The sequence below is a fragment of the Pocillopora verrucosa genome, chromosome 6 (assembly GCF_036669915.1).
Source record: "Pocillopora verrucosa isolate sample1 chromosome 6, ASM3666991v2, whole genome shotgun sequence".
In the NCBI taxonomy this organism is placed as follows: Eukaryota; Metazoa; Cnidaria; class Anthozoa; order Scleractinia; family Pocilloporidae; genus Pocillopora; species Pocillopora verrucosa.
Window position 1 is genome coordinate 8600556 of NC_089317.1, and position 15398 is coordinate 8615953.

The following is a 15398-nucleotide window of genomic DNA, read 5'->3' on the forward strand; positions in this document are numbered from 1 at the left end:
ATTTTTTATTATCAAGGAATTTATCGAAGTGCAAACGGTAAACTGTTCCTTATGATCAAATGGGGCAATGTACTTTGAGTTAAAAATTTATCTCTAATGATGCAGGGAAATTATTATATTCATTTAACCATCTGCTATATTCAGACCTTTCCACCATTTATTTTCCGAGCAGTTTAAATAAATTAAAACTGTTCCTGTCCCCTTCTTCTGATTGTTCAAACAAAAACCACGTTACGAGAACAAAAAAAAGGTTTCGAAAAAAGCTATCTTGCTTTCTACGACAGGATAACTTATCTCGAGGATTGACAGACGTTATAATTTTATTGGTTTATGTTCAAGTGATGTCACACGTTGCATTTCCTTGTCTGCCCTCTCAAATGGCTGAGTAATTTTCTATTGAATTTTAGTCTGTTAGTAATTTAAGTATCTTCTCTACGATTGGTCGTCCGAATGATAAGTCATCTTACCATACTTCTCACTCAGATCGAATATTGACATTTCCTTGAAATTGAGGAAGTCGAGGCTATTTTGCTTTTTTTTTTTTTCTGTGCATCTCACTCAGCTCTTTACAACATGGTAAGTAGTAGCAAGGTAAGTTGATTCTATAGCTTTTCTTTTGAAGCCTCAAAATTGACATTATTTCAAAGCAATTATGAGAAAGTTCCGAAATTTCATTTCTATCAAGAGCTCCGTTATTGTTTTGGTGGAAAACAATGTCACAGCAAAGAGGAAAGTTATTTAGCCATGGTTGCGGCGAAAAGCTTTAAATGTTACTTGCTCCAATAGCTACATTGTTTTTTCATTGTTAGAAATGGCTATGCACCTAAAATCGATTCAACGGAACACGTTATGTCCAATGAAATCTCATAAAGATGAAACTATCTCCGTCATGGAGAACTTGAGGAGGCTCAATAGGGTTTTTGCTCAATGTTTGCGCGCGCATCAGGGTAATGTTTCTCTCGTAACTTTTTAGGTTATTTTTTTCATTTCACGGTCACTTAAAGCCATCAAAAGGTTCGGACTTTCGTTTGCTGTAGTAAATATTATCAAAATGATTTTCGTTACTAGGCTGAGGCTCCATGAAGGAAGATGCTTGCCAGTGTTAATTTGGCTTTGCTTTTGATTTTCTTCAATTTGCTCGGGTGAGATCTCTCAAAATGTTCACAATTTGTGCAATTTGTCCTGCCGATCATTTGAAAGCCAAAAAAATTGGGGTTGCAGAGGCAGTATCCTCACTATTTGCAATTTTGCGTTTTTTCCTCTATCTCAAATTTTGGTCCTACGAATTTTTTGAAAACAGGCAGTAGGAAGGAAAGAAATATGTTCAACGACCTAGCAAATCTAAGGATATTCCACCGGAGGAAACGCAATAAATATTGCTCTAAAGATCCTTACTTTCTTTGTTGCAAAATATTGCGTAATGGAATAGAAGTTCGCGAAGATCTGTATCTGAGCGTGCGTACACTTTCGAAGCTGTCGCCTTTTGGCAATCTTTCCCATCGTGTTTGCTGTTTGGCTGACTTCTTTTTCACGCGTAGAAGGCCTATGAATATTACAGGTGTAGTTGCTGGAACACATAGATTCCATGACATAAAAACTGTATCGTGTTAAACTGTTTAAGCACACTTTTGAACATTGATCATGATTTGAAAGTTTCAACCGGTACAACCCAACAATGATTAAGACCATATTATCTCGTAACGAATATTGGGAAAGAAAAACATGAAGTTAATTTATTTCAAAGCAGCATGTGTACACCGAAACCACGTCATATCCGCGATTGAAAAGAATTTTGACACTGAGATTTAAAAGAGTAAGCTAATCATACCAAAATTGTGTTGAAATCTGTCAAAATTTGCTGTTTGCGAGTGACAAAGCTAAGCTTTGCTCCTCTTTTCCAATTGTTATCGAAATGATAAATTATTCGGAGATTAGTAGAAAATTTTCAAACCAGAATCCCAAATTGCACCCCGCAGCAAATTTTCGTAAATATCTTTTTTTATAGTATGTACTACAGAGTACAGAATAATGAACATTGCGGCCACCAAAAACGTCAGACTACCGTCCAAATCTGGACGAGGAGATGGAATTAACGTACACTGATCCGAACCTAGAATCGGACCCAGAGGATAGCCCTCCAGCATCACAACTCGAGCCAAGGCATAAAGCTGAATTCGCCAAGCAACGCAGCAACGAAGGTCTACACCTTCAAAAAGAAAGCCGTCAAAAAGAAAACCTTCCGAGGAATAGCCGATCCACGCGGCAGCCAAGGAAGAGGAAACATGAAGACACCATCAGCGCTATCCAGTTCAAGAAGCAAAAAACTGAAACCTCCATTTTAAAACTGGAGAGACACTTACAACAAAAGACTTGCCCTAAGTCACTTCAATACAAGGCGAAGGCAAACGTCACGCCTGACGAAACCTTTCGACAGGAAATAAGCGCTATTAAAAGTCACGCCGAAGAACAATACGTTAGCGCCCTAGTGCGCTTCCATCAGCGTAGACTTGTTAGTCACAAGAACAAACTTGAAAAGGCTAATATTGCCAAGTCTCGATCACAATACAATGTAAATACACGTGAAAGATCACGTTTGCCCTTGAAGAACACTTTAAATACTGATGCCGACAGGATAGACAAAAAAGAAAATCAGCTTTCAGAGCTGAAAGATCTTATATGTACACGCTTTCAGAGTGATAATAAACATGTTGAAAAGTACAACATTGTCATCTCTGAAAAATTAGTCCAAAAGATTCCAAAACGAAGCTATCCTCGACGTCAAAACTCACTACAAACCGACCGAGACCTTCCAATATACACACTATTCATCTTGCCACCCGCCAGGTGTTAAAAAAGGCTTTATTAAAGGAGAAGCTATCAGACTTCTAAGAATAAACTCCTCGGAAAGAAATTTCCAGGAGGCCATGTGTAACTTCAAAACACGACTTGAAGCACGTGGTTACCCAAAAAGCCTAATTGAAAAAACGTTAACTGAGGTCTCGTTTGCCGCAAGGCAGTCGACACTTAAAAAAGAAACGAAAAAAACTACAGGCAAAATATTGCCTTTTGTGACAGCATACCACCCAGGGGTTAAAAATTTAAAACAAATACTGATGCAAGAATGGAACCTCATCCAAAATCAGCCACTGCTGAAAACAATTTACAAAACGCCTCCGATTATATCATACAAAAGAGGTAAATCGCTCAAAGACATACTCGTCAGAGCGAAGCTTTAATTAAAGACTTTTGCGTCGCAAACGTAAAACCACAGAGGGGAGTCTGTGTAGGCCTGTCTATGACCTTTTCAATAGGCCCAGAAGGATGAAAAGCTGTCAAAGTATAAATGAAACTTTATTGAAAACAAGACAAATATTTCCGTAGTCAATATATTTATGTATTCTTCAGTTTAGGTAGAAATTTTAATTTATACGTGCCATTTTAATATTTCTTTTTGTTTTGTTTTAAAATGCGAGGCGATCAATGCCGTCAGCTGAGAATGAGTCGACTTAACCTTTAACAGTTCTAGCCAACATATTTGATTAACGGAAGTCTAGAAAATGCAACAGAAGCTGTAAGCCGTATTTTTTGGGGTATAACAACAATCTAATCCAGGATGGAAGATGCCCACGGTTTGAATTATAGGTTAGTAATTTTTCCAATTCTAAGATGAAATCAAGAAGGCAGTTTAAGACATGTTGGTCGACACTTTGATACTAAAGGTAAATTGGAAATTTGAATTCAAAAGTGAATTTCCCTTTTCACTTACGGTTCCAAAGTTGGCATGTACAAATAATTTACGTTGGTGAGATCAACGCCAAAATTATTGAGAAAGATTTGGTAAATACATTAAAGATTTGAGTTCATTTTCAATTTTTGCTGTATGCTACAGTAGTTCTGTAAATTAACGATTTGGGTTACAGTTCCCTTTTTTCTCCCATGTATATGGACATCGTATGATGCAAAATAAGAGTTTCGTTTATGTGAGCTTGTACAAGCATGGCTTGAGCAAGAAGCTCATCTTTTGCATTCTGGTGGACACTTTTTTCGGCCAACAGCAAAACAATATTGACATATACAAGAGGAACTTTCTTATCATGGTGGGAAAACGAGAGTAATGTCTTTCTCCGGGAGCATTAATAAGACAAAGTTCTTGTTGCTACTAAAATGTTTGTATTAAGTAAACTTCACTTTCAGTCTTTGGAGGTTTGCAATTTTTGATGTTTAATAGAACACATGTGCGATTATTTCAAACTTTCAGTCTTTTTCAACTGTTTGCTCCAGTGTTTTTGGTGACTTTCGTGTTCTCTTAGCCAATACGTTTGAAGAAGTGAAATAAGCACTGGTTTTTTTAAAAGACAGGTTTGCATAAGTGTCGCTTTGCTGTAATGGTTTTTGAGACAGCTTTCTCTTTGTGATCACTAATTTTGAATTGAGATAAAGTAAATAAAGACCCCGAGAACGTAATTTGGGGGATATTTATTAGAACCTGCGCTATTCAAACCTCTAAGCTTTGATAGTTATAGCTAGGCATGCCGATCTGATTAGTAGTCATATATAGTTTTCATATTCCGACCAATATGAATCGATTCTGACAAACTCTTATCATAAACCGAGGTAAGGAAATGTACTCCCACAGGAAATTTACCTCCATGATCGAAGGAAAATGGTATTGACTTAATGTCTGTCGACCTAAGACAATTTGATAATTAGTTTTGCCTCTAAATTTGACTGATTTCATGGATTTCAGTCGACGCAGGTGAACAAAAAAATCCTTTCTCACTTTATGTCCCCCATGTATAGCACGGTCAAGGAGACATTGTTCAATATTTTTCGTTTAAAAGTCTTGATAACATCAATCACGTATGTCACTCTGAACAGTAAAAACACAAACATATATGAATTTTTAATAACAAGAAAGCTATCAATTCTGGCAAACTGTTCCTTATGATCAAATGAGACAATGTTCTTTAAGTGAAAATTAATCTCTAATGATATAGGGAAATTTTTATATTCATTTAACCTTCTGCTACATTCAGACCTTTCCACCATTTATTTTCCGAGCAGTTTAAACAAATTAAAACTGTTCCCGTTCCCTTTTGATTTTTCAAACACAAACCACGTGACGAGAAAAAAAAACGTTGCAAAAAAAGCTATCTTGCTTTCCACAACAGGATAACTTACCTCTAGGATTGACAGACGTTACATTTTATATTCAAGTGATGACACTCGTTGCATTTCCTTGTCTTCCCTCTCAAATGGCTAAGTAATTTTCTGTTGAATTTTTAGTCGGTCAGTAATTGAAGTATCTTTTGTACGATTAGTCGTCTGAATGATAAGTTATCTTACCGTACTTCTTACTCAGATTTGAAGTCGAAGCTATTTTGTTTTGTTTTGTTTTTACTGTGCATCTAAGTTCTTTACTACATGGTAAGTAGCAAGGTTAGTTGATTCTACAGCTTTTCTCTTGAAGCTTCAAAATTGACATTATTTCAAAGCAATTATGAGAAAGTTCTGAGATTTCATTTCTATCAAGAGCTCCGTTCGTGTTTTGGTGAAAAACATTATCACAACAATGAGGAAAGTAATTTAGCCAATGGTTACGACGAAAAGCTTTAAATTTAACTTGCTCCAAATGATTCTGCACCTAAAATAGATTCAACGGAATTGGTATTACACATAACACGTAATGTTCGATGAAATCTCATGAAGATGAGAGTTTTTGCTCAATGTTGGCGCGAGCATCAGCGTAATGTTTCTCCCGTAGCTTTTTAGGTGTTTTTTTTTTTCATTTCAAGGTCACTAAAAGCCATCAAAAGGCAATGAGCGAGGTTCGAACTTTCGTTTGCTGTAGTAAATATTATCAAAATGATTTTCGTGCTTGCTAGTGTTAATTTGGCTTTGCTTTTGATATTCTTCAATTTTCTTGAGTAAGATCTCTCAAAATTTTCACAATTTGTGCAATTTGTCCTGCCGATCATTTAAAAGCCAAAAAAAATTGGGTTGCAGAGGCAGTTTCCTCGCTATTTACAATTTTGTGTTTTCTCCCCTATCTCAAATTTGGTCCTATGAATTTTTTGAAAACAGGCAGAAGGAAGGACAGAAATATGTTCAAATCTTCTTCTTGCTCTAAAGATCCTTATTTTCTTTGTCGAAAAACATTACATAATGGAATAGAAGTTCGCTAAGATCTATATCTGAGCATGCGTAAACTTTCGAAGCTGTCGCCTTTTGGCAATCTTTCCTTCAGTGTTTTCGTTTCGGTTGACCTCTTTTTCAACCGTAGAAGGCCTATGAATATTACGGGTGCAGTTGCTGGAAATCCTTGATTCCATGACATTAAAACTGTGTTGTGCTAAACTGCTTTAACACAGCTTTTCAGATAACAATCATGCGATCGTATGGAGCCGCCATGTTTGTATTACATGTTGACACTTGTAAAGCTCGCGGTATGTTCGCACTCAGATGTCGCGTGGTAAAAAACACTATGGAGCCTCCTCAAGTCGAATTTGTAACTCAAATTTTATGAAAAATAACTGACTGTAACACAAACTTTCCGCAGGCAGAAAGGTCTTGATCAGTTCTTAAAGGAGAACTGAAGCCAAAAATTGAGTTAATTTCTTTCGATAGCCAAAGTGACGAAATTCTCGATTTCAGGCGTTATTTGTGCTAAATGTGTCTTGCCTTGGAGAAATATTTCTTTAAATTTTGTATTTTCGCACTGTTTCGGCTTTCAATCCGTGGGCACCAATTTTAAATCAGCGGTCTTCCAAATGAGCCTGTGACGTATGTTATGGGGATCACTTTAGAACGTGTTATCGTTCGGCTAAATTATAATACAAATTGCTTCTTCGTCGACCCTTCGTCATGAGCGGAATAGAACCATTTCAGTTCGAACCAGTATATCAGCCTGGAGAAGAACCACCTCAGGAAGAGAGTGTAGAACAGGAGGTAGAAGCCCACGAAGAAGACAATACTTCGAGGATGGGAAACACCGAATGGTGTTTGTGCGGCGCTTGTGCGCTTATGCCGGTGGCAAATGAATGTTACTGCTGCCAAGAACTAGAGGAGCTTAATCAAAAGTTCGACAATTCAGGTTTGTACTTATTATGTGATTATTCTCACGAGTATTTTGTTTGAAGCGGCCGCTTCTTTGCTAAGAGTGACAAAAGGTGGACAATTGCAAACTCGATCTTAGTTGTAATTGTAATTACAATTACAAGGTCTGATGGATGAAAATTATTGAAACAGTGAGGGAAAGAAAATGTTAAGACTTTTTTCTTTTTTTGGGGTATTGATAGGTGTTAGATGTATAACAGAACATCCGAAATTTGGCATTGTATGCTTGGACAGGGATGTTTTGAGCACGGCATTGGTTGCAATCCACAATGCGCGGCTCAATCCAATTCCCGACCCTATCGTCAACAGGTAAACTGTCTTTTTCTTTCTTATTTTGTACGCGTAATTAAGTCAATCGCTTTTGTGACTTTATATCCTCTTGTTCTTTAGAACTTGGCGTTTGGCAGCCTACAGACAATTTACTTGGTAGGCACATGGGGTATTAGGAAAAAACCGGCGGAGAATCGTGCCTGCATGCGTCGTCACGGCCATACGTAAAACATTTCCTGAAGAGAGTGGTAATTACGTGGGGTTTCGAGAAGCAGATCTGGAACTTTGAACTTTATCCGTAATGCCCTTTAATAATGATTAGTAACATATTCTTTGCGTGTATAACATCAGACGCTCTTCTTTCCTAATGTTACGGTTTATTTCTAAAATTTGCGTGAAATATACAATTACTTATCGAGGATATGAATTACTAACACATTTCTGCATCCACATTGCCAGGGATAGCTGCGTGGCCTGAATGAAATAAACCTCAAACCTAACTTTGATTGCTTTTTGCTACGATGATTGCTTTTATTTTCATTTGATTGTGTTATTGACAAAGTTGTTGTATTTAATTGTTCGAAAATCTCGAAGTATGATTAGCAATGACATCTGCTTTAGGAGGCCGGGGTTTGCTGGCAATGTTTTCAGGAATGTGTGGTGCTGTGACTATTGCACTCCTCTCTTGTGGTTTTAAGCATTTTCCCTCTACAATGGCATTAAGGATTGGCTTGAGATGATAATTGGTTGTCTTCTCAAATATGGGCTTTGCCACCCATTCTTTTGTATTTTTCGGAAACACTACCTGGTATTGCAGCTCCCCTTGGTTGGCACCCCTGGATACAGTGGCTTGTTGTCTACCAGTGTTGGCATTATGGTCTATGGCTGCCAACTGAGTTCGAGCAACCATGCCATTACAAGAGAAGTGCTGCCGTTTGGGTGCATATTTGGTCTGCACACTATGGTACATCTCTAAATTCCCAGTATGACAACTTAGTGTTAGTTGCTGAATGTCCTGCAACAGATTTTTATCGAATACAACCTCCTTCAATGCATTATGAGCAGAGGAGCCAGGCCTAAGCCACCTTTTAGTTCTTGCGATAGCTGGAGGGATTGGTTGGCGGGCACATTCCTCATACAGGTCAGCTGAATCCCAGGAGTGGATATTGGCAGTGTGATAGACAATGGATATCCACTTCTCTCTCAACATCTCCTTGTCTCCCCCACATGTTTTGGCACACCACCAAGATGGATCTGATCCAGAGAGAGAGATCAGCACATTCTTTCTTCTTTGCTTTTTCAGTTAACTTTTTAGTTATACTCTTGGAAAGGTGCCACACATCAAATTAATGATCAACTTCAGGGAAATTTCTTTTCATGTCAGCCCTAATGCCCACATGACGGTCAGTTGCAACGACCATAATTTTCCCCCCTTTTTCATAGATGTTTTCCATACTGCGTTTAAAACCCTCTCTTTCCATGGCATTGCTATTATTTACTTCACTGACCTGAACAACCTTTAAGTCAACAATCTTATCAGTTTTCTGATCAATCATGGTATATGTCCCATATTTTGCATTATGGCCAGGACTGTCACAACGCCCATCCCCTGAAAGCCACAGATCTGGCCCCCCTAGCTCAGAAAAAGTGGAATTTTGTTCTTTAAGCCAGAACTCATTGATTACAAGTAATAAGTACTTGTTTTGAATATTATAAAATGTTTTCGCACTGAAAATTTTCAAGTTTAAGATATCTGCCAAAGATGCTTCTTTTGTAAAGGTAGAGCCACTGAGCTAAATACATGATGACAGCAACAAATTTCCAGCTGCCATCCCCTCAAGCATTGGCTGGCTTTGCCAGGAGTACTTATGATTATTCATACATTCTAGGGTGACAAATAATTGGCTTCCTTGTGTGGATTGGTTCCTCTTAATCACAACTGCACCACACTCAGGACAGTACTTAAACAATTTAAATAGCTCTTGTTTAAATACAATGTATTTGGTATCATCCTGTGGCTTTTCGCATTTTGTTTCTCCTTGGTGTTCGTTGTCTGATCCTGACAAGTTTTAATCATCTGAATCTTCCTGTTTTGTGGGAAGGCAGATGTCATCTTTTCTTGGAGAGACTTCTGGGGAAGCAGCAGCTTCAGTTGCTTCTTCCTTGTTATCTTCAATTTCAGGAAGGAATACCTCTTCAGTCTGGGTGCTGCTTTCTGAAACATCAACCTCGACTTGGGTGTCAGTAGATTTCATCATTAAATGGAGACCACGATTGACTTGGATCCCAAAATCCACACCCTTGTTTGGCAAATTCACCTGCACTGCTTGTGACTCAACCAACGTGCTTTTAGGCCCTAAATAATGTGGGAATGGATATGATGGGCTGTCTGAGGTTGATGTACTTGCTCCACAATTCACTACATCAACAGGTGTAGGCTGTTCTAAAGCTGAAGCTGCATGTTCTTCGATTCTACAACTAGATTGTGCAGTTACAGAGGCTATATACTATAACAGAAAAAATATTAACTCTGTTATGGTATGGGTTAGTGACCCTTTGAGAGAATGAAAAATGTAGGTATGGGGGATAAACTATGCTACTATATGGTTACACAATGATTCAATGGGGTTTTCTTGGAAAATATAACACCTGACCCTGCCCTCCTTTGGTTGAAAGCCTGCACTGGTTTCAACTTAGAATTTCCAGTTGTATTAACTTTTTATTCACATAGAAGGAAAGAAGGTTAAAAGAATTCATTATTTAAAGAATAATATCCACAACTTATATCTATAGTCTAATTGTACTAATTTTGTTCACCTGCTAGTTAACAAGGGACGGGTATAATGTTCCTAGAATTAGAGAATAATCACTTTATTCTGAAACAATTTAATTTTGTTTACCTACTGGTCAAACATGTTCAGGAGAGACGAAGTACAAAGATGACTCAGAGTTAAAAAAACATCAAACTAGAAGGAATTCCATGGCAGGATATTGTTTTGCTTAAGGAGAAGAAATACTTTTCTGTGAAAATTTAATGTTTCTCAATGGAACCTATTCGGGTGATATCCCTTAAGATATAAATTGTTATTGCCCCCAAACTGCATTCACCTTTCAATTTTTTTTTTATCAATCATGCATAAATGACGAGCAGCTTCAAGAGTTTGCAACAACCCAAGCTTTGCAACAACCCAACCCAGTTACAATAGAGTAATTCGCGATTCACTTACTTCTTTCCTGACTTCTCTTCTGAACGTTTCTCCGATGAAAGTCGAGGTCTTTTTGATGGTCTCCGATGCGAAAAAACCTTGGGTATTGCACCTGGTTTTAGCGTAGATCTGGGTTTCAAACCAAGAATTTCTGCTTTCAAGTCTCGTTCGTAGCAGTCAGGTGTAAAATGTTCTGAGCACAGCCTGGAGTTTTTCGAAACGACCAGATCCGCTCGTGAGATCTTTGCCAGCCACTGTGATCGTAGAGCTTCATCCCTCGGAAAGCAATGGTAGGATATACCAGTTGTGTACCTCGAGTCGTTGTTACAATCGAACGCCGCGCAGAATACCATTTTTAAGCTCGAAAGTAATCGAAGTAAATATTGCAACGGGGGCTACTCAACCGCCAAGAACAGATAGAAGAATAAACTCAAACAACTCGGGCTTCCGTATTTGTACATCCTTTCTTGCGTAAGCCAAGAATTTAACCCATTATAGAGAACCTATAAACCAAAGTTCAACACGAATTTCAAAATTTTATTTCCTTTTGGACTTCTTGCGACATTGTTAACAGCGTGCGTTATCGTCCATGCCGTTGCAAAATCCAGACTTCAAACGCGTTGCAAACTAATGGTAAAAAAGGTAAATAACAAAATATGGGAAACAGAATGGAAGATGAAATATCTTAAATTACCAGTATATAAGAAAAATTAAAGTGGAGACCCTATTCCGAAAACATCGAGGTCAATCCAAGTATAAAAGATGCGCCGCACATGATCTGGACACGTAACTACGTCAGAGACACAGGGTTACGAAAGCCACAATATTTTTCTCTTACACAATGCCTGGATAGAAGACCAATTTTCTAATATGAGAGGCGCTTGAATCATTTTTTGCTTCACCTTGCACAATCTTTACTCCTGGAAAACCACAAATTCTTTCCCGCGAGCAAGCCGCAGTCCTGAATTCAACTTGCCTGTTTACCTGTCTTGCCGTGTTTACCTTCATCCCCATAACCTACGTCACACGCTACAAAGAGAACCGCTGACATTCGTGTTCTGAGCCGACGTACCACAGTCAAATATCGAGCCAATTATCACTAAAAACCTTTCGTTTTCTGGATGAAAACTGTCGTTCGAGGGAAAAAAAATGACGGAAATTTGTTCCATCATACATAAATGTACGATACATGGTGAAAAAAATTACATGAATTTGGACTTCAGTTCTCCTTTAAGGCAAGGTAATGAATTCTATTTTTAGATATTGATATCACTAGATGTGCTTATCTCCAAATTTTCTTTCTGTCAGTCGGTTTTGGGTGGTGTGCTCAGAAACAGGTAATCAATGAGGTGAGGCATATTTTCAAACTCTCAGTTACTGCGAAAACTGGGAGAAATGACTGTAAAAAGAATATTGATATTTGAAAACTTGTTTACAATTTTAAAGATATTTAAAGATCGAGAGCCTCCTGTGAGGGGCAGCTTAATTGGTGAGTTCTGAAAGACCTTGAAAACGCTGACTATCGCTACTACTAGCCGCTTTTTTCGGCAGCTGATGTTGAATTTAAGCCCGTTTTTAGTTTAGTGGTTTAGCTCATAGAGATCCTCTTTGAACGTTACTTAAATAGAAATTCGATCTGTTTAACATCAAATCTTGCGCAAAACATGTCTGAGAAATTTAGACATTTTATTCGATATTCTACCCGTAATTTCAAATCAACCTCGATCGTGCTGTGCACTTACCTGATTTGAGATTTGTTTGAGTGTTGATGGCTGGTGGAAAATTTTTAGTAACTACTTTAGAACTGTACACGTTGATACCTTGTCTCTGACCACGCCATGCCGCGCCATTTGGTCTCATCAAGTGGAGATGATGACCAACTTTTTAAAAGACTTTTTCTGCTTTTGTGGCAAATGAACAGAGAAGACAAATCAATCGAGCGATATGATATACAAGTTTTGATTAGCGAGGACACTGAGGCATTACGGGTTTTGGACAATATTCGATTGATTCCCTTAATTTGGTAAACAAATAGGATCTCCGGTGGTCGAAAATCAGCAGAACAAATGATGACAAGACACTGAAATGACGGTGAAAAAGACCACTAAGAGTAAAAAGCCTTTCTTCTGAACAGTCATATTGTTGAAAAAGCTCAAGAAACGTGACATTTCAAGGGAAAAAGATCTATTGAATAGAGGGAATACTTGAAAAGTGTGGGTGAGAAAATGTCCAAGGCTTTGAAGGTAGAAAATCAAGATATGAGTGGTCATAAAAGAATTTGTCACCAGAAGTGTGATTATTCGTGTTGTTGTGTACATATCTAAACTTAGGTTAGACAATTTGAAACCCATTTGAGGAAGAACGAGTTCAGAAATCACCCGCATCTAAACTGAAGCGGTAGAAAGTTACTTAAAGGTTTCAATTTAAACGAGATCGCATCGAAAAATTGTTTTTCTTTCTTTACCTCCATACATTGTTTTCGAAACAGGCGAAATTCCGGTGTTTCATCAATATTTACAAAATAAGTATTAACAGTTTGTGATTTGATCTTATTTTTTCAACCTTAATTTCGTTAAAATATGCAAGAGGGCAAAAAATATGTGTTATCGGTAGGATCATGAGACATATTTTTTTGAAAAGTGGTGAATGATCGGGACAAATTTGACGTCTACCTTTGAAAGCAACTGGCGTCTGGTGCAATAAATTTGAAAATCAATGGCAGTGTTGAGTCCAAACACATTATTCTGAATTGTGTTGAGCCGTAAGTTTTGTGGCCTATTTTTGCGAATCAGCTCTAAAAATGTTATCTAAAAATATAAAATCAGGTTGTGGTGAAGGGAGATATCTTACCATGAAATCTGCATATCTCCTGAATTTGTTGAATAAAGACGAAACTTCCCGTTTTTTACATAAACGGGAACTTTACGTAGAGACAGAAGAACAGTGGAAAAAAATGTTGTACCATTCATGGATATCTTGAATATGAAAGTGATCTTCGCAGTGATGGATATCTCGTCGAGATGCTTAATATAGCAGAAACTGAGATCACTCAAGGGCGTTAAAATCTATTGAATATCTTCCTCAAAGGTTGGATTTGCATTAAGCATTTCATTTCCTGGGGTGTGGCTAAAGCGTATTCATATCGTGGCCATAAAAACCAATAGGACGAGCTTAAAGATTAATATCATGGAATTCTTTTAAAGTAAAAGTTTTTTTTCTTCTGTTTATATGGAGGCGGTTTTAGATCAATTTATGCTGTTCTCGCATTTCCCCCGGTGACAAAACATGCGCCAAAAATGGGACCGCTTCAAGTTGTTTAAAACGATGCACGAAAGCTTTTAGTGTAAAGCAAAATTGCAGATGGGGAGTTTGGAGAGAATGAAACCTGTGAAAAATACTTGCAAAGAAGGCAGTGCGTAAGTAACGGCCAGGTGATCCCATATTAAATGCATATTTTTCTTATTTTGAAATTTCCTGGATATCAACACTGAGAAATTCTGTGGGTAGTCATTATCCCCAGGTAAATTTTGGGACTTAAAATCGTACACAAGTTAAATTATTTGAGCCTACTATGATGATGTCTGCATCGATGCACTTTTGTCTCGATGTGGAGCAATAACCTATTTAGAAAACCATAAGGAGGAGTTATCGTCGACGGTCTAACTCGGTATTATATGAACTCTAAAAAGTGTAAATTCGGCAATTCATTAATGAAACAATCAGAGCCTCGTAAGCCAAATTGGTGGTCATAACTACTGAAAGCTTTTGACAACTGAATAATAATGACACATTGATAGCGAACTAAACCGCAACAATAGCAGCTAGCCAACCTGCTTCATCAATAATTGCGTTATCGTTCTAATGAAAATCGTTCTTAATTTCTTTAAACGTTCCCTTCTGTAGAAAATATCATCGATTGTGGTATGTGAATAGACGTGTTCATTCCTGCTTTCAACTGCACTTATCCCCGGACATAAACAGTGTAAGTAGTACCACATAAATTTACACTTCGTTATCTAATAGGTAAGGGTACTCTCCAAATTCATTTACAACTGATCATAAGTAGCCGTATTGCTTTTATCAGTTCGGAAGCGTTGTTGTATGGAAAGGAATGAAGAAACCCAGCGTTATGGCAGCCCGAACGTAATTTATAGATGAGATTTTGAAACTCAGGGTTGAGTCAGAGGGTAGAAATGTCGATGCAGAATTTGCAAGTTATTGTCAAATTTTCGAAATGAAGATAACCGGCTGTGAATTCTCTTGTGTTTTTACCTTTTTAAGACTATACGACGTCGATGTCAGTGAAATTTAGGTATAATTTATTATCTAGCTCAGTTTGCTCTTAAAATTAAATACAGCGGCAAAGCTTTATTTGGTCAGAATTAGGGACAATTTCCATTTCTATTCGATAGGTTTTAAGCCTCTGATTGATTTGAATTAATTTATATAAGTTATTTAACGTTATGAGCAACTCAGCCTTCGTTTATCGAGCAAAAAGTAAGACAAAGCAAAAAGATTACAAATTAAAGGGTCGAAAATTGAGCCGAATCATTTTATTAAATATTAAGAAAGATGTTTTTCGTCTTGTCACGAGCGTGGGACAAAGAAAAAATTCTAAGTCCCCATGAGGAATAGGAGTAGGAAACAGATATTATCCGACAAATATCCGCTGCAGACGAAGGCAGTCAAAAGAAAATTTCACGTTTGTTTTTGTTTTGTTTTTGTTCCTTTAGTCTGTTTCTTCATGGGGAAAAGCTCAGTTTTAGTTATCTGCGGAGAGAAATCTGACATGGAAAGGACAGGTGT

The 15398-nt window shown here is 37.6% G+C and overlaps 2 protein-coding genes across 2 annotated transcripts; one reads left to right on the forward strand and one right to left on the reverse strand.

Moving 5' to 3' along the window:
- Positions 1-6864: 6864 nt before the first annotated feature.
- Positions 6865-7546, forward strand: LOC131778573 (uncharacterized). The gene is made up of 3 exons (XM_066169264.1): positions 6865-7093; positions 7299-7425; positions 7507-7546. The coding sequence occupies exons 1-3, from the start codon at positions 6865-6867 to the stop codon at positions 7544-7546; spliced, it is 396 nt and encodes a 131-aa protein (XP_066025361.1).
- Positions 7547-9455: 1909 nt separating this feature from the next.
- Positions 9456-10945, reverse strand: LOC136281846 (peroxynitrite isomerase THAP4-like). Its single transcript, XM_066168880.1, has 2 exons — positions 10614-10945; positions 9456-9864 (listed from the first exon to the last, which is right to left on the reverse strand). Exons 1-2 carry the CDS (start codon positions 10943-10945, stop codon positions 9456-9458), a joined length of 741 nt encoding a protein of 246 aa, XP_066024977.1.
- Positions 10946-15398: the final 4453 nt, after the last annotated feature.

Bases quoted from the DNA above. Each gene is read 5' to 3' on its own strand.
- LOC131778573 (XM_066169264.1), top strand. From the start codon at position 6,865: ATGAGCGGAATAGAACCATTTCAGTTCGAACCAGTATATCAGCCTGGA. The intron at 7,094-7,298 runs GTTTGTACTTAT...GGGTATTGATAG, and splicing joins TCAAAAGTTCGACAATTCAG to GTGTTAGATGTATAACAGAA. The intron at 7,426-7,506 runs GTAAACTGTCTT...CTTGTTCTTTAG, and splicing joins CCCGACCCTATCGTCAACAG to AACTTGGCGTTTGGCAGCCT.
- LOC136281846 (XM_066168880.1), bottom strand. From the start codon at position 10,945: ATGGTATTCTGCGCGGCGTTCGATTGTAACAACGACTCGAGGTACACA. The intron at 9,865-10,613 runs GTAAGTGAATCG...TGCACAATCTAG, and splicing joins GAAGAGAAGTCAGGAAAGAA to TTGTAGAATCGAAGAACATG.